Source organism: Talaromyces atroroseus (genome assembly GCF_001907595.1).
Source record: "Talaromyces atroroseus strain IBT 11181 chromosome Unknown scaffold_5, whole genome shotgun sequence".
NCBI lineage: Eukaryota > Fungi > Ascomycota > Eurotiomycetes > Eurotiales > Trichocomaceae > Talaromyces > Talaromyces atroroseus.
Window position 1 is genome coordinate 1,208,773 of NW_017971437.1, and position 19,825 is coordinate 1,228,597.

The 19,825-nt window shown below is 48.8% G+C and overlaps 5 protein-coding genes across 5 annotated transcripts; 3 read left to right on the forward strand and 2 right to left on the reverse strand.

Annotated features, from left to right (window-relative positions):
• Window positions 1-204: 204 nt before the first annotated feature.
• Window positions 205-1,514, forward strand: UA08_04874 (Polygalacturonase 2; the record flags this gene model as incomplete). Its single annotated transcript, XM_020267191.1, has 4 exons — window positions 205-462; window positions 519-941; window positions 1,001-1,130; window positions 1,186-1,514. 4 exons carry the CDS (start codon window positions 205-207, stop codon window positions 1,512-1,514), a joined length of 1,140 nt encoding a protein of 379 aa, XP_020120011.1.
• Window positions 1,515-2,378: 864 nt separating this feature from the next.
• UA08_04875 (hypothetical protein) lies at window positions 2,379-4,293 on the forward strand (the record flags this gene model as incomplete). The annotated part of the gene is made up of 2 exons (XM_020267192.1): window positions 2,379-3,365; window positions 3,421-4,293. 2 exons carry the CDS (start codon window positions 2,379-2,381, stop codon window positions 4,291-4,293), a joined length of 1,860 nt encoding a protein of 619 aa, XP_020120014.1.
• A 697-nt stretch (window positions 4,294-4,990) lies between these two features.
• On the forward strand, window positions 4,991-7,837 carry UA08_04876 (Peptidyl-prolyl isomerase cwc27; the record flags this gene model as incomplete). Its single annotated transcript, XM_020267194.1, has 4 exons — window positions 4,991-6,603; window positions 6,944-6,969; window positions 7,125-7,372; window positions 7,625-7,837. 4 exons carry the CDS (start codon window positions 4,991-4,993, stop codon window positions 7,835-7,837), a joined length of 2,100 nt encoding a protein of 699 aa, XP_020120015.1.
• Window positions 7,838-9,438: 1,601 nt separating this feature from the next.
• Window positions 9,439-10,149, reverse strand: UA08_04877 (hypothetical protein; the record flags this gene model as incomplete). Its single annotated transcript, XM_020267195.1, has 1 exon — window positions 9,439-10,149. One exon carries the CDS (start codon window positions 10,147-10,149, stop codon window positions 9,439-9,441), a length of 711 nt encoding a protein of 236 aa, XP_020120192.1.
• A 2,588-nt stretch (window positions 10,150-12,737) lies between these two features.
• UA08_04878 (hypothetical protein) lies at window positions 12,738-19,004 on the reverse strand (the record flags this gene model as incomplete). The annotated part of the gene is made up of 2 exons (XM_020267196.1): window positions 12,738-14,858; window positions 15,102-19,004. 2 exons carry the CDS (start codon window positions 19,002-19,004, stop codon window positions 12,738-12,740), a joined length of 6,024 nt encoding a protein of 2,007 aa, XP_020120270.1.
• Between the last annotated feature and the right edge of the window lie 821 nt (window positions 19,005-19,825).

Below are 19,825 nucleotides of genomic sequence, written 5' to 3' on the forward strand. Positions count from 1 at the left end.
GTTTGGGATCGACGAAGGAGAAAGAAACATGCGGCCCCTGTTCGAGGGACCATGATAGAAAAGGGGACAGCTATGTATAAAATCCATTGATCGACCCGTCATCAACTCGCTGAAGATGTTCCTTGGACTTCAAGTTCATCAGTACACTCGTTTTCTAGTTATTTGAACCGCTCCCAAAAAAAACTTCCATTCGTTACGCACAAGATGCCTTCCTTCTCTTCTGCCATGTCTTTCATGGCCCTTTCTTTGAGTCTCTCAGCTGTTGTGCAGGCAGCGCCTGCACCAGTACCTACTACTCCTCCAAGTCTTCAAGAGCGGGCCTCTAGTTGCACTTTTTCCGGCTCTAGCGGCGCATCTTCAGCCATCGCATCGAAAAAGTCCTGCTCGACCATTGTTCTGTCCGACGTGGCTGTGCCATCCGGAACAACCCTGGACTTGACTGACTTGAAAGAGGGCACCGAGGTAAGATTTCAGGGCAATGCCCCTTCCTGTCTACACCAAACTAAGCCTTCCTGCAGGTTATCTTCGAGGGCACGACCACCTTTGGTTACAAAGAGTGGAAGGGGCCCTTGATCTCCATTTCTGGGACCGACATCACCGTCACCGGTGCTAGCGGACATACCATCAATGGTGACGGCTCTCGTTGGTGGGATGGAAAAGGCTCAAACGGCGGAAAAACCAAGCCCAAGTTCTTTAGCGCACACAAGATGATATCCTCGACTATCAAGGGCCTGAACCTTGTGAACTCCCCGGTCCAGGTGTTTAGCATCGACAACGCCCAGGATTTGACGCTTTCTGATGTTACAATCAACAACTCTGATGGTGACGACGAAGGCGCTCACAATACCGATGCTTTTGATGTCGGCGAGAGCTCTGGTATCTACATTTCTGGTGCCACTGTCCATAACCAGGACGACTGCATGGCTATCAACTCCGGCACGGTGAGTGCCCACGTCAATACAACAGTCAACTAAGAATGTTTGCTGACAACGTCTCCTAGAACATCACTTTCACTGGCGGTTACTGTTACGGTGGTCACGGTCTCTCCATTGGATCCGTTGGTGGACGAGACGACAACACTGTTGCTGATGTTAAAATTGAAAGCTCCAAGATCGTCAACTCCCAGAATGGTATGTTTCGTGTCTTCCTTATCTAATTGATAACCAGTCAACTGATAAAACTTAGGTGTCCGCATCAAAACCGTCTATGGTGCCACTGGCTCGGTCAGTGGAATCACCTACAAGGACATCACTCTGTCCGGAATCACCGACTATGGCATCGTTATTGAGCAGGACTATGAAAACGGCAGTCCGACCGGAAAACCAACAAACGGTATCACAATCAGCGATGTGACAATGGATAATGTCCAAGGAACCGTAGAGAGCGACGCGACAGAAATCTACCTCCTGTGCGGTGAGGGCAGCTGCAAGGATTGGACTTGGACTGAAGTGAGCGTGACAGGCGGAAAGACAAGCGAGAAATGCGAAAACGTCCCCGATGATATCAGTTGCTGATAAAGCTTCGTGTCTCGATGGATCAGAATAGATGTCGGACGTTGGTGACTCTATGCATGTACAATATTAGTCTAAGACCCCGAATCCAAAGGCTTGTATCAGTAGTAATTTTAGCTTTCAAGTCCCTTGCACTAGATAATGTTAAGTAATTGTAGCAAGTCCATGAAGCGATATTAGCAGCTGAACAGTCGCGTACATCGGTAGGCCTCCGTTTCGGTCAGTATGCCAATGCCAGTGGTCCGTTTCCTGTCTAATATGCTGACAGTCGATTTTTTGGGAGGTAAGAGACACTATAGTCAAATACATGCACTTGTTGACCATATGTAGGGCAAGTAAGGATCGGCAGGCCGAAGAAAGAAGATTCCACCGCCATGTACGGAATAATGCCAGCGAAGAGACAAGGCTGAGAACAATTTCTCGGTACCTGCTGGAAGAGTGAGAAGTGAGGTGAAAGAAACATCCAGCCATGTGATCAGCCGCAGTGCCTCAGGCCCTCAGGCCCCCAGTTCCGCAGCAAGTGACGCGGCTAAACTTAGACTCGCTTCAGCCTTGGAGCTCGAACCTTCAATTCATATCACAAAATGCATGCTTCCATAGTGACTCCTTGCACTGCCCTAGGGCTGGATACTATACGAGAACACGCTCTTCTCAAAGCATACGAGCCTGTCAAGAAACCCCGGTTCGGCGCTGAGGTCGAGTCTCTCTTTATTTCAATCGTGACTCGCGCTGACCCCGTCACAAGGGTTGCTGCCAAGTGATCGGCAGATCAGACAAATTGGCGTCTACCAAGAACCTGGAACTCTGTCATCAATCTCGCTCGCTATAAGAACGAACAAAGCCTCCTCGACGGAGCATCGCTCCGGAATGCTAGGCGGAAAGAAAGGGAATGGCCCTCACATCTCTTCCAACTCGCACTCGCCAGCAGAGGGAAAGGGAAATAAGAGTCCAGCAGCAGCCGCTCCGGTCAAAAGGAAGTCGACAGATCCTAATATGACAGATGGACGGCTGCTAGTCAATCGAAGATGCATTTACGAGCGCCAACTTCCGGGCGATGCCTATGTCACCGCGCACGCCGAACGTCTCCAACATGGCTTTTTCAACAGCAAAAACACCTCGGATCCAGAGATCCCCTGTGTGGACTTCCTAGGTGTAAACTTTGTCATGCACCCTGGCGACTCTAGCAAACATCGGTTTAAAGCTGCCACGATCAAAGCGACTATTCAGAATCTTCCCATGGGTGGTAGTACTGAAAATCCCTACCCTTATCCACAAGAGAATCCAAAGTTTCTAATGCACGCACCTCATTTGATCTACGGTGCTGTATCTCCCGAGACTTTGCAGTGGACTTTCAGCCTGGCCGGCTCGCTAGGCATCTCTGAAAGTCCCGTCTCCGCATCGTTCAACCCTTCGGGTTCTAAAAGTGCGTCCTATAAGCTTTACGAAATGATGAAGATTCAAGGCTCATGTAGAACATTGCGAAGCCCCGATGGCCCCGAATTTGGCGTTGAAGACGGCGAAATTGTGTGGTCACTCAGTGAGAATGGCTTGCAGAGATCAGGCTTGCCAAGGGAATTCACATTTGTCATGCTAATACAAAAACCTAGCATTGACAGCAGGATTCTGTTCAGACTGGAAATCGATCCTGTGATCGATGCCTGGTATGGGAATTACCCTAATTGGTGGCTTAACAGGCCAAACTACCAGCCTTTGCCAAAGAGAGCCGTTAACTTTCGCAACGAGTTCGGGCAGCGCTTCACCCCTGTTGACTCAGAAAAAGGCTTCAACTTTGCTAGCTTAGCAAACTCACTGGACGATTATGTCAACATGCCAGGTAGCACCTATTCATCGAATGTATAGTCCCCTTCCTGATATGAGTGCTAGGTTGATAGTTTTAACTCATTGATAGGTGTCGCCTGACGGTGTGTACAACGACCCAACTGGCACGGGCACCTCACGTCCATCTCATACATCAGGACCGACGGATGGAGGTGGTATGGATAATTCACAGCCTGTATATATTCCGGAATACCCCCAGTATCCTCCATCTCACCCTACTTACTATCCGCCAATCCCAAATGCCGGACGGATTTGGGACGCAAGTTCGCCCTTTCAGCGAGGATGGCCACGAGGTGATCCCTGCTATGGTGGTTATAATGGAAATACCAGTAACGACCAAAATATAATTAACATAAGGGTCCTCCTAGACAGCAATTTCACGTCACAAATCGCGGCTGCTACCATGGGAACTACTGCTGGCCATGCTTCCCCTCGCCTAGAAGCCCCAGGTACTCTTAAAGCCTCAACAGCATCCAATGAGACTTCATCAGGAAGAACGAGGTCATTGCGTCGAACGCGATCAAGCGAGCGATTGAACAGACTTTCTTCCAGTCCCGTCTCATCGGCGGACACGAAAGTTTTGAAGACTGATTCATACCAATCCATACAGCCAAATGGTGTTGACGAGAGTAATAACACACTAGATGGGGTTGTTTTATCTCTTGATGCTCCAGCAATGTACGAAATCAACAATACTCCGCCGCCTAACAGCATCCGGGACCCTACCGTTGTCAACGGACACAAATGGTGGCCTTCCTCTGACATCTTGGGCCATGAAACCCCTCTGAACGGGGTCAATGAATCAACAACACCTCCTTCAAGTGGCATGCAAAGTACTCGCACTGTTTCAAGTACCCGCAACATTCCAAAACGATCTACTTCCCAAAATCAAAATGGCGATAAAAATCGTTATTCATATCCTCTACCGCCAAGTGACCGCTAGCGCTATGTTCTGCGTAGCTGCGGGGAGACAAACACCTGTTTGCTTTTCTCTGTCTCTCTCTTTCTATAACTACAATACATTGTAACCCTAGCGATGCATCTGCGTGGAGTTGGCGGTAGGTTCGGGATTTTCCGATTGGCTTTTATTTTTATATTGCTGTGTTGATAGAAAGGTGTTAAGAGCATTTCATCTTAGATTACGTTCAACTTGAACCCGAATCCAAATTTAATCATCTTCGTTCTCTGAGAATACTAGTCAGCATCGCAGTCCAGTTTGCATGGTGAATCGATGGATTGTTTGTTGCGGAGATAATGATCAGATAAGATTAGATCCAAATATCTGTAGTCATTGGCTGCAGGGCGGCGGGTAAGCAAAAGCTTGCCGGAGCTATTCCTCCGCTGACCTCACGATTTCTCTCGCCTTTGCATCTTCTTCTCTCCAACTCTCACTTCACTACTGGGCGCTTACCCTCTGCAACTAATCACTAGGTCGAGTCCTGAGTTTCACCAACTAAATTCTGTTTTCATCTGGCTTTTCACAACGCAGCCTCATCTCGGCGCGCCACCTTGACGTTCGTCGAGAGAGGGAGACTGAGTACGAACACAAGAGACTGTTTTATGGAAAGGCGTCCCAATATCTTCGGGTGACGCCCCCCAATTATTCCTATTTCAGTTTTGATACTTGATTTCCAAACACCATGTCCTCACACTACAATACGGAACCGCCACCGACTGCATCGGTTACGCTCAACACCACCATCGGACCTCTACACATCTCGCTTTTCGCAAAGCAGACACCACTCGCATGCAAGAACTTTATCCAACATTGCCTCGATGGATACTACACAGACACAGTCTTTCATCGCATTGTCCCTGGCTTTGTAATTCAAGGCGGCGATCCTACCGGGACCGGGTCAGGTGGATCGGCAATATACGAAGACCCAGAGTTCGAATATGACCCCGAGGGTCGTGACCCGAACGAGAAAGTTGTTTTCCATGATGAAATCCATAGTAGATTACGGTTCAACCGGCGGGGTCTAGTAGGGATGGCAAAAAGCGAAGATGGGACGTACGGGAGCCAGTTCTTCATTACCCTGGCCAATACCGAGAGACAGATGAATGGACAGTGTACCATGTTTGGCAGGATTGAAGGCGATAGCATCTACAACGTAGTCAAAATTGCCGAAGCAGAGTTGGTAGAGGGTACGGAGCGCCCGGTCTACGCGATAAAAATCACGGGATGCGAGGTTGGAGAGATGGGACCGTTTGAAGGAAAGTTGAAGAAGAGAGAGAAAGTGGCAGGGGCAATCGAGCCATCGAAACCCGAAGCAGTTACGGTAAAAAAGAAGAAAAAGGGGAAAGGCTCAAAGACATTGCTTAGCTTTGGTGTGGATGAAGCAGAGGAAGGGGAGGAGAACTTTGCTGCTGTCAAGTCAAAGAAGCCCAAGTTCAATACCAATCTCGTCTCAGCCGGAGATTCATTAGAATTAGACCCCAAGGTAACTTCGGTAAGCCGCAGAGCTTCCACCACAGAAAAGAAACAACCCACAAAACGATCGCTCTCACCGGCACCTCTACCAAGTGCAAATAACAAAGTCCAGAAAACACGGCCGAAAAGTCCAGATCCTTATGCGCAAGTTCCCGTGAAGGATCCCGAAGAGCCTGAAAGATCACCATCTGAGACACCACCTCCAGCAGCAAGACAATCTATTTTAGAGCGAACAAACGCACAAATCGCATCTCTCAAAGCGTCAATGCGACGGGATGTGACAATCCTGACAGAGACAGGTAGGAAGAAGTCAGCTCTAGAAGCCATGATACCGGAAACTTCTATAAGAGGACGCAAGCGACCGGCCCCAGGAAGCGTTGGAATGAATGGCGGAGGCAAGAATGGTGGTCGGGGCGGTACAGCTGGTGAAGGCTACAGCTCAGCTGCTGACACTGAGGCCTTAAAACTATTCAACGCCTTTAAAGCAAAGCTCGAAAACTCCGACGCAAAGAGCCATCAAGATACCAAGACGAAAGAACATACACGCAACGACACAAAACTGCCGGAAGAAGTCGAAGATGAGGAGGCACAACTTTGTGATCTGCACTTTATAGCAAATTGCAAATCCTGCCAAAACTGGGATCAAACCGCCGATGGGCTCAGTGCAGACCGGCACGATCAGGACGACAACGCAATGGATTGGATGTCTCACCGCCTGCAATTCGGCAAAGACACCCTGGGCAAAGATCTAAACTGGAAAAAGAAGCACCAGGAGGATGTGGATTCTCTGATGGTCATTGATCCTAGAGAAAAGGAGAAAGAGTATGTGCATCGGGGAGGTGGAAAGAGCAGAAAGACAGGGAGAGATAGGGAGCGAGAGCATAAGAAAGAGAGGGCAGGGGAGAGAGAATGGGACAGGCGATAATATATTATTTGTAAACTAGAACTATTGCATGAATATCAACATGATAACGTAAAGGATACCATGAAGCACTCCATATGTTGAATGTGTATCAACATAAAAAGACCAAGGCTACCTACTTAGACAGGTCACTAGTGTGAATCTACACTATGAAGTATTCCATATGTATCAACACGAAAACAACCGAAGCTCTCAAGATAGTATAGATTGTACTATGAAGTATACAACACACCATTTTAGGCCTAGCGGAACCTGGGACAGATTAGGTATGGAATGCCTCCTTTTTGCAGGATTACCTCGGTCACCGTTATCCATCTCAGGCAGGCATCAAACTGCCCTTTTTTGGTTATGTGTCTACAATATCTTCAGTCACGACCTTGAACCCTAAAGCGCATGTCAGAGCTACAGCGAACAATCACAGCATCGAAAGTTACAGCAGCTACAGCACCAACTATAGACTTTCCGTATGCAGAGATGGCCAGTGGGTTTTCTCGCCTTCCTCTGGAAGTATTGCTCGTTATTCTTCACAACGTAACAGACCTGCCGTCCCTTTACAATCTCATATGTGCATCCGCGCGAGCCAATGCAGCGTTCAATCTTGATGCAGCTCCTATTTTGGACAAAGCTATTGATCGCTCAATACCACAGTTGAAGCATTTAGCTCGCATGGTGAGTATTCTGGGATCTCTCAATATCAAGAGTGGTCCTGATACCCGATCGGATATAAACTTCGACTTCTTACTCAATAAACTCGCTTCTCTGCCTGAAGATGTGCTCACTACTGCTTCTCCGTCATATGCTTTGGACGCTGGGACGCCGGGACCTCGCTATCTATTGCTAACAGCTTGCCGAATTGAACGTCTTAGGCATATTTGCTTCGTTACTCTTCTACAGAGCATCCACGAGCTTATTTTTCTTCAGGATGGTCCCAACCCAGATTACAAAGAGTTCCGGCCTGGTGTCTACTTTAACCCAGCCGCTTGGTGGTCTCCGTCATGGGTCGAGAAGTTTCGGATTGAGCGGGCGCTCTGGATGCTTGTTATCTACTGGAACATTCGGGTAACAGATGAAGAGCTTGATACCGATGAAGATATGTTCCGTCGATACACTAAAAAAAAAAAGTATTGGACCTGATACAGAAAACCCTTTCGTTGGCTATGTAGCCAGAGAAATGGCTTGCGTATCAGCTGCAGTTCGTGAATTCTTAAGCTGTGTGCCTTGCACCTTTTTCACTGCGTTTACCAACCAGGAGCGCAATGCTCAGGTCTAAGAAGCCTTGTCCAAGTTCTCACTTGTTCTTAAGGATACTGTACACTGGCAATTTGAAGCACCGAACCCATTAGAAGGTACGCAAGCTACGCTATGGGGCCAAAATATGAACAGTACTTCTCTCGCGAACTCTGCCCACTTGCTATATTACTGGGCCGAATGGGAGTGGTGTGTTCATAGTAGTTGTTTCGACCTAAACGGTCCCTTGTTTCCTAGTTATCTCGGCCTCTGCCTTTGGGATAAGCGGCGACTAGCGTACCTTGGACTAGGGAACACCTCTAGACCTCGGACAAAACCTGGCTTCTATACTTCAGATGACACACCTGGTAGGTGACAACAAGTATTCCTCGAAGAGCTGGCCAGATTGCCAGGAGGTCGGCGGCGCTGGCTACCCAAGTACAGAAATATAATAAGAGTCTGGTGTTATGAAATTAAAAATTGGGGTCGTGGCCTCGGTTTGAAATCGCTTTCTCTGGATCAGTGCAAAAAGGACGTTGAGAAGCTTTTGGCTGCTCATAGTTATGCGAGGACCACACGTATGGCTGAACTATCAATCCCAACCGTTGACGATTCGGAATATATCAATTCATGCTAATTAAATGTAATTGGGTTCTATCTCTCTTCCTCCAGGTCTATCAATTTATCGCATATAAACAATATTTGACACCTCTGAGCTTACATCTCGGGTATCGGGTACATTAATACATATCTCGGGTCAAAAAAGCCCTAAGTTCACTCGGCCCAAGTGCTACAGATGCTCTCCCCTAAGAGCTATCCCTAAACCGTGCCTAGAATTAAATGATAAGCTCCCATAGAAACGAAAATAAAGGTAGACAGATCGGAGTTTGGAACATTTCCTTTCCCTCCCTGGATTGTCCTTACGTGACATCCCAGTTCTATGCTCGTCTCACAGCTCACACTAAGAGTAAAGACATTGACACCAAGTTCTTGTAGAGAACCATATTCCAAAGAAAGGTCCTGTCAACAGTACTGGGGTTTGCAAATGCGAGACTAATGGCAGTGACGACATCCAGCGATGTGAAAAGCGTCTCCAAGTTGGCGCAGCTAACTACTTTGGATTTCCCCGAGGATACAAGCGAATCGAATATGATGGATGCAACGTACGTTTTGTGACCAAGGAAAGCACTCCTATGCTCGGGGTGGACTGTCTTGTTCACCCATAGGAATTTCCGTCGGAGGAGTTTTGATGGGACTCACACCAGAGGTTTAAGAGGTCTTCAGATACTACCAAATACGCATAGATCTGTTGCGCAATTGCCAGGGTGATATGCAATTATGCGGCCATGTCGCTGAAACGTTAGACATAAATAAGGAGGATACAGTATGTAAAATCGGCGATGCCTAGGTACGGTAAACCAAGTTCATCAACTCTTATAGGAATCCTAGGTATCGCAAAATATACTAAACCCTTTCGTGCCCGACTCATTTATGCCACCTCGAAGCTTTTATTCGACGTATTCGATAGTGACCTTTGTGTCCGTGTTTGAACTCTTCACCAATGTCTTGCCGTTAGGACTCAGACCATAGAGCGCGGCCCCTTGTAAATCCGGCTTGTCTTTCAAGTCGGTGGATGCACTAAAATCAGTCAAGTCAACGTTGATATATGCATAAACATCGGTAAATTCAAGTGTGCCAAAGTTCGTAAGAGCCATTCCCTCTGTCCTATTCTGCACCAGAAAGTATATTCGATCCCATAATGTCCCAGCCCCTCCATAGCTGTACTCTTTTCCCTTTTTAGCATCTGTGATTGCCGCCCTGCCTTCGTTGGTTGGGTCGAAAGAAATCTGAAGCTGTTCACCAGCTTTCGCTGAAGAACCGTCGATAAATAGACCGGGCTCGGGGAAAAATACATCATAGGTAGCTTTCCCATTCAGAATACAAGCATTTAAACAGGCCTGTATGCTCAAATCACCTCCGTGGCCAACCCCGGCCCATATAGAAGTACAGTATTCAGCGTGAGAAAGGCCACCGGAAGGAGCTTTTACTGTAGGAACTTTGAATTTAGCACCTGCAAAAGTATAATTGCCTTTATCAACCACAGACCCGGCCACAACGTTGGCTCCGTACATACTGGGCAGTCCAGAAAACGGGATTGCGGATTGACCGACAGCTTGAGCTGCGAGTGTAATACCAAAGAAAATTGAGAATACTTTCATGTTGGCGGTGAAATAGCAGAAAGAACGGTGTTGTGATATGAGGTTTTGATATTGATGTATTAGATACTTTAAGCCTTTGGAAGTTAGGACATCTGAAGATCTTTATAGAGAAAAGTCTTTTCTTCTCAATGGCCCTCGCTTCGATTCATATATAACAATTTTGAAACTGAAGGACAAGGGGCAGTCAATGGGGCCTGAAATAGATTCATACGTAGTCCAATTTTTAGAACAAGAAAACGCTTTGTTGTACATATTCTTTGACCACGCTCAAGACTGTTCAATTGGATCAGTGAATAGAAATGTCTGTTGATCTGCTGGCAGTTTATCCTTTGGAAAAACATTTGACTCTGTTGGATTCTGGGGGATGGCATCGTATACGGTACTGCTTTGATTATTTGTAGACTGATCCTCTGCGTCTCGTGTCGCCTTTCTCCGCCGTGAAAGCGTGAAAATAAAGCCCAATTAATAGTGACACCCTAGCAAGACTGCCTAGAACAATAGCAGCGATGGTATCTCCGGAGAAATCTTCTGATACGGAAGATACAGCACTCGTCATGGAAGTCACTGAGGCTTGGGAAGGTTCTTGGACACTCCAACCTTTGATCGCAACGACCGCAACGACTTCGGGACTGGAAAATACTGTGGGCTGTACATCGGTGTTCGTGGAGGGAATAAATTCGATAGTTTGTCCTGGAAGTAGTGTTGAAACGCAATTAGCCCCGACTCCATGGTCTTGAAAGGGGTCCGCGTTGTAACCACTGTCAATTTATCAGGGAGTTAGAAAAACCAATGCTATTCAGTATAAATGCAATATAATAATGTATGCCGACCTTGGACAACATGTAACCTACACACTTGACGGCCGAACAACGCTCGTAAGCGCGGTATACCAGCCAACCGGGTAGTTCAGAGGCAACAGACTGGTCACCGTCGAAAAGCGTGTGATTTTTATCGAGTTCGATTCTGTGTAAACATTCGGCGGTTGAGAACGATACCAAGACATGACTTCAGTGGGAAGACATGGAACAGTGGTGGACGCTAAAAGAAGGACGAAGTTCGGGTCGTAACCAATGAGAACATCATCGAGCTGGACAGTGTTAATGTGGAAATAATCAGTGCTGCATATTGGGTCCGGCGTGAAGGGCGTTATCAGAGGTAATTATGAGGTAACAATATTGCCAGTGGTTTCTGGTGGATGGTTCATAATGGTAGGAAGTGCAATGACTAGCAATGAGCATGACAATTTAGTGCAAGAAAGCATGCATACAAGTGAGGTATTTAAGAGGGAGAAAAACAGACCATATCCAATACAGACATTCTGAATCACAGATGGTTTATGCAGGGCTTGGGCATGCTGTATTAGCAAACAATTTGATCGGACATATCTGTTTGAATCCGGGATCTTTCCGTCGTGAATGTCACTCGTGTCCTCCAGATTCCAGAATCAGGGTCCGTTTGAAACATCTTCCGTCTACATGGTAACCAAGGTTATATGTAGAACCTAGAATCAAATAAACAGCTTGGTGCTGCAGCTTGCCTGTTTGCTCGTCAGGCGATATTAAAATACCTCTGAGAGCGCAAGTCATGATAAGCTCTAGTTTCTCTTTCAATTTTTGATCCCATAATAGTTATCTCCGCACTTCTCCTGTACGAACATTCTTAGTGATCCACATTGGAAGCCTCAGTTTGCTGCTCACTGTGTACATATAGCCGTCCGGCACTCAAAGGCCGAGGAAAATCGTCTCAGCGACCATCAGCCATGATAAACGAGCACCCGTTCATGGCGTCCTGTATGCACAGCTCCACTGCATCCAGACACGCTTCACAATATGTCATATAATAGCCCAGAAACGCCCGAACTGTCGTTTCGGATGCAGGATCATCAAGACTAGTGGTTAGGGGAGTTAGGGTTATGCAGGGGGCTCCCGCCGGCGCGAGATTACCGAATTAGGCAAACAATCTGACAAGCGGTTACCTTATCTTCAGCCCTCCGAGGTTATTATAATGCATGCTCACTGTATGTAACCTCTTCCCAGCTGCCTGGTTCGTAGTCCGAATTAGGTTCTTTTCCAACAAGGTAAACATAACATGATGTCGTCAACCCAATGATCCAGCAAGTATCGTATCCAGTCAATTCCAGAATATGATCTAATATACGAGTCAGAAAAGGATCTCGGGAATTGCTTGGACCAAGCTATACTTAGGAGACACATCCACATGAACATCAGCGTCTTTTATGTATTTATAGAGAATACATAGAATTATACAATTTCTTGGTCCCAAAATTATAACTCATCGTAATAATCATTCCATATTTGTACAATAATACTACTCTACACCCCCCAGACGTGTCAAAGAAGTATGAGCCTCCTCCCAAAAAGACAACACAAAGATACAAAAAGAAAGAAAAGAACAAGCATAAAAAGTGATAAGATATCATGACATAATAATCTGGAATACAACCAAGAATGAAAAAGAAAACAAACAAAAGGAATAGAAACAAAGGGGTTGGTTTTTTTAGTATATTAAGTTTGCAAGAAAGCAAAGAGAAACAAGACAAACACACAATGCAATCCCTATATATTCATCTACCGTGATGAAGGCGCTGATCCTCCTTGACTGTATACTCTATGATGAGTGGCGGAAGGATGAGAGTCATGAGGATGCGAATATGGAGTGTGATGTATATGCGCACCAGTAGCAGCAGGAGCATGGGGGCCGCTGGCGGTATAAGAAATTCCGCCTAGCGTACTTGTTGACGGTGGGGTATAAGGCCGAACGATACCAAGGGTTGACGATGGAGAAGCGTTGCTAAGTGAGCCAGGGCCAGGACGGTAAGGAGGAGGACCACCTCCATGCTGTTGTTGCTGTGAAGGCGGCAAGTGAGCCGGTGTTATGTATGGGGAGGCAGTATTAGGCGGGCCGCCTCCAGCTATACTCATCGATGCTCGCCCTCCAGACGGCACCGATGCCGGTTGCTGTCCGTTCACCATTGCCTGGACGTGCTGTTGGTATGAATGATGGCCGCCATGACTTGCTCGATGCTGAGATGACAAGGGGTGAGGGGAAGACACCTGCGAATGTGTTGAGCTATATGAAGAACCAGGACCGGATTGTTGGCGAGGCGGTAGAATGTTCAACGGGGTGGCAGGAGATTGCGCTGGAGACTGCACTGGACGCGGTCCATATGACAGCACACTTTGATGAGGTGGCGGAGACGCAACACTTTGATGACGGTAAGCCGAACTCGAAGACTCGCGACCATTCGATGTTATTAGTGGCGGTGTGGGTGCACCTTGGCCATGTGGAGGTGGATAACCTTGATAGCCACGATGGCCTACCCCTGAAGCATTGCTCTGAGAAGCAGTAGGAGGTTGGCTATTCGACGGGGCTTGCGAATGCTGGTATCCACCACTGGCAACATACTGCGCAGGAGGGGCTGGCGTCGGCGTCGCACGGATGGGTTCCGCAGACTGTTGAGTTTGGCTGCGTGGGTCAAACCTGGCCATCCAGTCGTGGTTCGGTGGTCCACTAGCAGCAGACGCACTTCCAAGAGACGATGGTTGATACGAAGAGTACTCTGAGTATGATGGCCGTCCCGAAGGAGCCTGATGTGGAGGCGGGCCCTGGGAAGACTGTTGTTGCTGAGTGTGAGAGAAGTAGGATGCTTTCTCCTCATGACGAAGACCTGATGGTTCCGCTTGACCGTAGGCCATCCTAGGCGACGAAATCATTTCACTTGCAAACCGCTTGCGTGGTGGAAGTTCTTCTGGTTCGTCATTCAAGATGCTCATAATATTCGATCGCTTAGCAGGCACTTGACGCGGAGCCTCTTGCGATGCCGGTGTCTCCTTGACAGGCGAAACAGTGGTTTTCGGATGAATATTGGAAGAAGGATATGGATAGTAACCTGGATGAGATTGGCCCTGACCGAATGAAGATCGACGAATCGGCGATAGGTCGGGCGTATGTCTTTGTATGTTCTGTGCAGGGGAACCAGGTGCTGTCGATCCGGTAAGGCTAGGGTGTCGAGAGTGCGAGCTTGACATTGCAGACGGCTGCACCACGACACTCTGCTGGGCTTGCATGTACACTTGTGCAGGTTGATATTGTGTTGGTGGGCCGTGGAAATCTCTTCGTGCCCGGAGCTGCTGAGGCAAAGGTTCAGGACGACTGATGTCTGGGCCTTGGGTGGAAGGGGCAACTCGTGGAGAAGGCTGAAGCTCAGGGACACGTGACGGTCGTGCTTCGCGCCGATCCTCTGTAAAGTATCCCATGCGAGGACCCGGAAAGGTCCGAGGTTGTGCAGGGGGAGCTCCAGACTGTCGCATGTTACGCAAGGGGTCGTCCGGCATGATCGCACTTGTGGAAGGCGGCCCTCCAGTTGCTTGAGCCAGTGAAGGGTATCTACTTAAGCTCCGATCGGTGGCAATCTCTGGAGCAGGGCGCACCTGGACGGGAGGAGACATGGTAGCCGAAGCTTTCTTGTGGCCCAAGCGACCATCTTCGGCGTGTTCCATGTCGGTGTGCGGGGCGAGTGGTCGATGGACTGCAGATGGAGTAGCTTCGTATCGCCTCTTGGGAGTTGGGTTTGGTGTTGGTAAGGGGCCAGTGGGTTCGCCTCGCATCTTCTTGACTTCAGTAACCTTGACAATTTCCTCGAATTCATTATTGCCTGAGTCAATCTTGCGCTGGTAATAATTTTTGACCTAACAGAAGAGAATGAAAGATTTTGTTAGCCAGAAAATCAAGAAAATAAGCGGGAGAAAAAGAAAATAAGGAAAACAAAAAAGAACAACATGTATGAAAACAAAGCAATACGCTAATGACCTCACGCACGGGGCTGGCTGGTGGACCACGTCACAAACTGAGCGGGACGGGCCGTGCCCAATTACCACTCTACAAAGCACAAGGTTCGGAGTAAGAAGAATGAATTGTGCTTTTTTGCTTACCATTATCGGCGTTTTGGTCTTCATGAAGTTCGATATACCCTCAAAATCCCGTCCAAAATGAGCCAGTAAAATTGGGAAATCTCGCACTTCTGGAACCGACCAGTAACTGGTTGGCTGCATAGAGCCATAGCCCATCTCGGATTTACCACCAGCGGCTTCTGGATCGCCAGCGGCATCAAACACGTAGATAGCATCTTTGCCTCGAGCACGAGATGATCTTGGCTTCGGAAGAAGTTCCTCGTTCTCTCGCTCCTGGTCTTTGACGTGGACTGCCGTTTCCATTGCGCCATCAATCACCCGTGGCTCCTGCTTCGCCATGAGCGGGACACCCGGAGCAATTGTTGTCGAAATAAGCGGTTGTTGAGAGACGATTGCAGCAGGATGTTGTGCTTGTATCGGCAAGGGAGTCTGTAGCAGCTGAGGTGGTTGCTGTTGAGGTTGCTGAGGTGGCTGTTGCTGCTGCTGTTGTTGTGTTGTAGCAGCAGCCGCAGCAGCTCCTCGTCCTCTCCGTCCTCCACGCGTACCGGCGCCGGCTCTACCTCGTCTGCTAGCAGGCTTCTCACCCTGGTCGCTTTCTTTAGCATTACCACGGCGTGAAGTTTCGGCCTCGGTGGCGTCGCCTCCAAATGTCGGGGCTGCTGCACGGCGAGGACGACCAGTTTCCGTCATCTGAACTGTTTCCTCATCGTCACCATTCGCCTTCAAATCAGACATAAGGGCATTAGACTTGGGTCGGGTAGTTGATTTCCTGGCGCGTCGTTGTGATCTCCATCGCTTGTTCAATTTAGCTTTGTATTTAATCTCCTCCTTGGTCATGTAGTAATGACTAATACACTGTGCATACGTCCGTCCCGGTAGCTCGTCAGCAATCTTGCCCCACTTCTTTGGATAAGCCATGAAAGCATCAGTAAACAGCTTGTGCTCTTCTACCGTAAAGTCATCTGGCGGTGGTAAGAAGCCGTAAACGACCAAGGCATCGGCAGGGTCAACCTTGTTGTTAGTATCTTTGAAGATACCCGCTTCAACCTGGTACTTTTCGTACATATCCGGGATAACAGCCTCCTTTTCAAGATCAGGTCGTGCTGTAGCTTCCATAAGACGACGACGTTCTGACTCCTCTTGAGCGGAGATAGCAGACGCTTTAAGGGCGTTCTGGAAGTCAAGTTCACTATTTCCCTTATATCGTCGGCTTTCTGCTCGGCTCTCAGATACAGAAGTAGGAGCGGGCGTCACGGGCGGCGTGGCTGCACTAGGCGTACTGCCTTTCCTCTCTTCGTCTTTCTTGTGATCCATCGCGCGAACAGTTAATCGCCAGGGTCTGTAGATGGCAGCATACTCTTCTCGTAAGCGTTTATTCTTTTCTGATGCATCTTTGCGCTGTTTCGCTACTGTGTTGCGAATCGCTTCCTGGATACGTTCGTGGGTCTTGATGTTTTCCTGAAAGACATCCAGTTCCGAAATTGGCGTTGGAGGACCAGAGACTAAAAACGGTAAATTGTCGACAGTGATAGACTCTTTGTCAACACTATCAGCTGGCATAGCTGTCTTGACAGGGCTTGCAGCAACCCCCTCATCAACGTCCATCTCTTCTTTGTAAATTTCCGCAGAAATGGCTTTCTTTGAGCGATCGACATTGGCCTCCACAGCAGACGGCTCAGGCTCTTCGGGAACGCTGCCGTCTACTATCATGCCTAGCAATTGAACCTTCATGAGCAACTCGACGATAACAGGATCCTCCAAAATTGGAGGCGGCATTTCAGCTCGCAGAGCATCCATACTCTTCTCAAAGAGCTCTTTTCGCTCCCGCAAATAATCTTCTGTGAAAACTTCGTTTATATCCTCTTCTTCTTCGTCACTTGAGCGTGTGAAATCAGGCAACAGTGTGGAATTGTCTTCCGTCTCATGTTTTGAATCCACGGTTTGTTCTTGTTCCTCGGCCACTTCCAAATCTTTCAAAACTGGAGACTTCGAGGATATAGCATCATGGGGTACTTCCTCATTGGCGGCGGGTGTCTCCACTTTTTCTGATGTGTCTTTGTCCGCAATTTTCTCTTCAATGCCGGGCTGGTCGTCATTGAACTCCTTCTTCTCATCTACCGGTAGGAGTGGCGCGTGGAACTCCTTGTCTTCATGCGACTCGCGCCGATTGCCTAGGGAGGGAGCTGTCGGAGCGACACGGTTGTAACCAGGACGAAGCCATTGTTTGCTCTTCGCATGTCCACCACGAACAGGCTGTCTGACTCCCGCGCGAGGCCCCGTAGGCACACTGGTGAAAGTCATCTGTGGTGAGGTCTGTGGAGAGCCCCCGCGGCCTGCGGGTGGTAATTGCGATCGTGAAAGTACTGGAGAAGTTGCTTGAGCTGGACCCAGTGGTGGCGAAGTGCTGGCAGTATTTTCGTGGTGCAATCGCGACTCTCCTGTAGCAGTAGTGGTAACAGCTGCAGAGGCAACAGGTTCTCGTTTAAGTAAAGCCGCCGGTGCAGTAGGAGGAGAAACAACCTGGCTTGACTTCTCGGGACGAGAATGTACATCCTGTGAAGACCAAGAGTCGGAAACACTTTCTTTGGCAGAAGGAATTCCAGAATGAGTCTTGATATCAGCCCGGTGAGCTTTGGGTTCCGTTGGGGCTTCTCTAGGAGCCTCCTTGGCAGTCGTATAAGATATGGCATCTGTCCGACTCCGGTCAGGCTTGTTAGATACTGCTGGCTGGGATTGAGACGGCTGCTGAGCTGGCTTTTCGATTGATAAAAGACTTGATGGCAGAGTGACAGACCCAAAAGCAGGAACCTGGGGTGCAGATGGTGGCGGTGACCCCTTTGGCGCAATAGACTCTCTAAGCATTTCTGTTCTTGACATAGGAAGCTCTGGTCGATCAGAGTCTCGACGAGGATCTCTTGTAGGTGGTAGCGTTGTAGACATAGAAGACTTGCGAGAAGGATCCGAGATTGGTTGATCTTGACCTTTGGATTCGCCTCTAGGGAGAACCAACGGACCAGTTGGCGGAATTGAACTGCTCCTCGGGCCAGAAGGGACACGGGGCTCAGCACGGATTGGAGGAATATCTTTCTTCCACGGCTCAAGGGGTCGATCACGATCATCGCGTTCTAGCCGTCTATCATCGTCTCGTCGATCAAACCGTTCGCGCCGGTCAAAATCCCGATCACGGTCACGATCCCTAAAGTCTCGGTCTCTATCACGATCCCACCATCCATCGCGAGATCTACTTCGACGGCGGAACGCATCTCGATCATCCATATAATGCCCTCGGCCACGCCCTCGACCACCTTCCCAATCGCCTCGACCACGACCGCGCCCGAGGCCGCCACCTCGCATGGGAGGAGGATGACCCATGTTCTGATTGCCAGGAGGGCCATCGCCAGGATTAGATGAACTTGAAATTAGGCTATCCCGAGAATTGCGACGCATGCGAACAATGTCCCCATCTCGAGGCGGAGGACCGAGGTCACGGGAGTCTCGGAAATCTCGCGAATCGCGAGGTTGAGGAGACCGGGAACGCCTGAACGGACGTGGGCCATCGCGGATATCAAAATCACGATCCATGCGATCCATGCGATCTCTGCGATTCCAGTCCCTGTCGCGGTCATCTCTACGAAACGGCGGTCCATCCCGGAAATCACGGTCGCGATCTCTGTCTCGGTCTCGATCGCGATCACGAAAGTCATTGCGCGGCGGATAACCTCGGCCACGACCACCGTACAGGCCTCCACGGGGAGGGTCTATCAATGCTTTAGGACCACGTGGAGGCTCACGGCCTAATGGCGTGAGATTGGGGTCATCTCGCGGACCCGGTGGCAACGAAGGGCGACGGTCTGAATAGCGCTGGGGAGGTGAACGGTCGCCGCGGGAAGAATACCCGGATGAAAGGGGAAAACGCGAGGACATGCCCGGCACATGCTAAACCCAAACACACGAGAGGCTAAAGCCCGCTTATAGCGGGATTGATGGGGGTCGGATCACAATTGATCCTAGGGTGTCTTTTTTTGCTAGGGATTTGAAGAATCAGATATATGGTCTGGACGGAGACGAACTATTGGCTTGGGATTGACGGTTAATCACGGGACGCGGGCACGTGACGTTGGACCTTGAAACTGGGGAGGGAAGGGAAAGGGGCGGTAGTGCTGACTCCTCAGGCAGGAAAAGGGCGCTGTTTGGAGTTTAGTGCAGCCGAGAGCGCAGACGCCAGCGGCAAAACACAACTGCCAAGTTCTAGACTGAGGCGTAATCAAGCGTAAAGAAACACAAAAAGCACGGTCGTATCGTTGGAATCCAAGGCGACAAAGTACGTGGTTCCAGAAGGACGATCTCGGTGAGTGGAGTGTGTGAAATGCCTGATGCAGAAGAAAATTGGAAAAAAAAAAAAAAGACCAAACGCTCTGCTCTAGTGACACAGTTGGGAGACGTGGCACGCGGGTGTCTTTTCTTTTCTGCCTTCAAGATTTTCGGTGATGATTCTCTGTCGCACAAATAAGCCGAAAATAATGAGATACGTATTGTATTATCTTTCGTCAGCTGCCACTGCGGCGTAGAGTGTAGGACGTAATAGACGACAAAAAGAAAGACTATCGAATCCGGTTGGGTGCGAACTCCCGATCAGGCAAAGAGGCGAATGGCTGATCCAAGTATAAAAAGAAGGGAAAGAGCGAAGAGAATGAGGGAACACGAGAAGATTGCCTCGGAGAATGGAGCAGTAGTATTATTAGCAA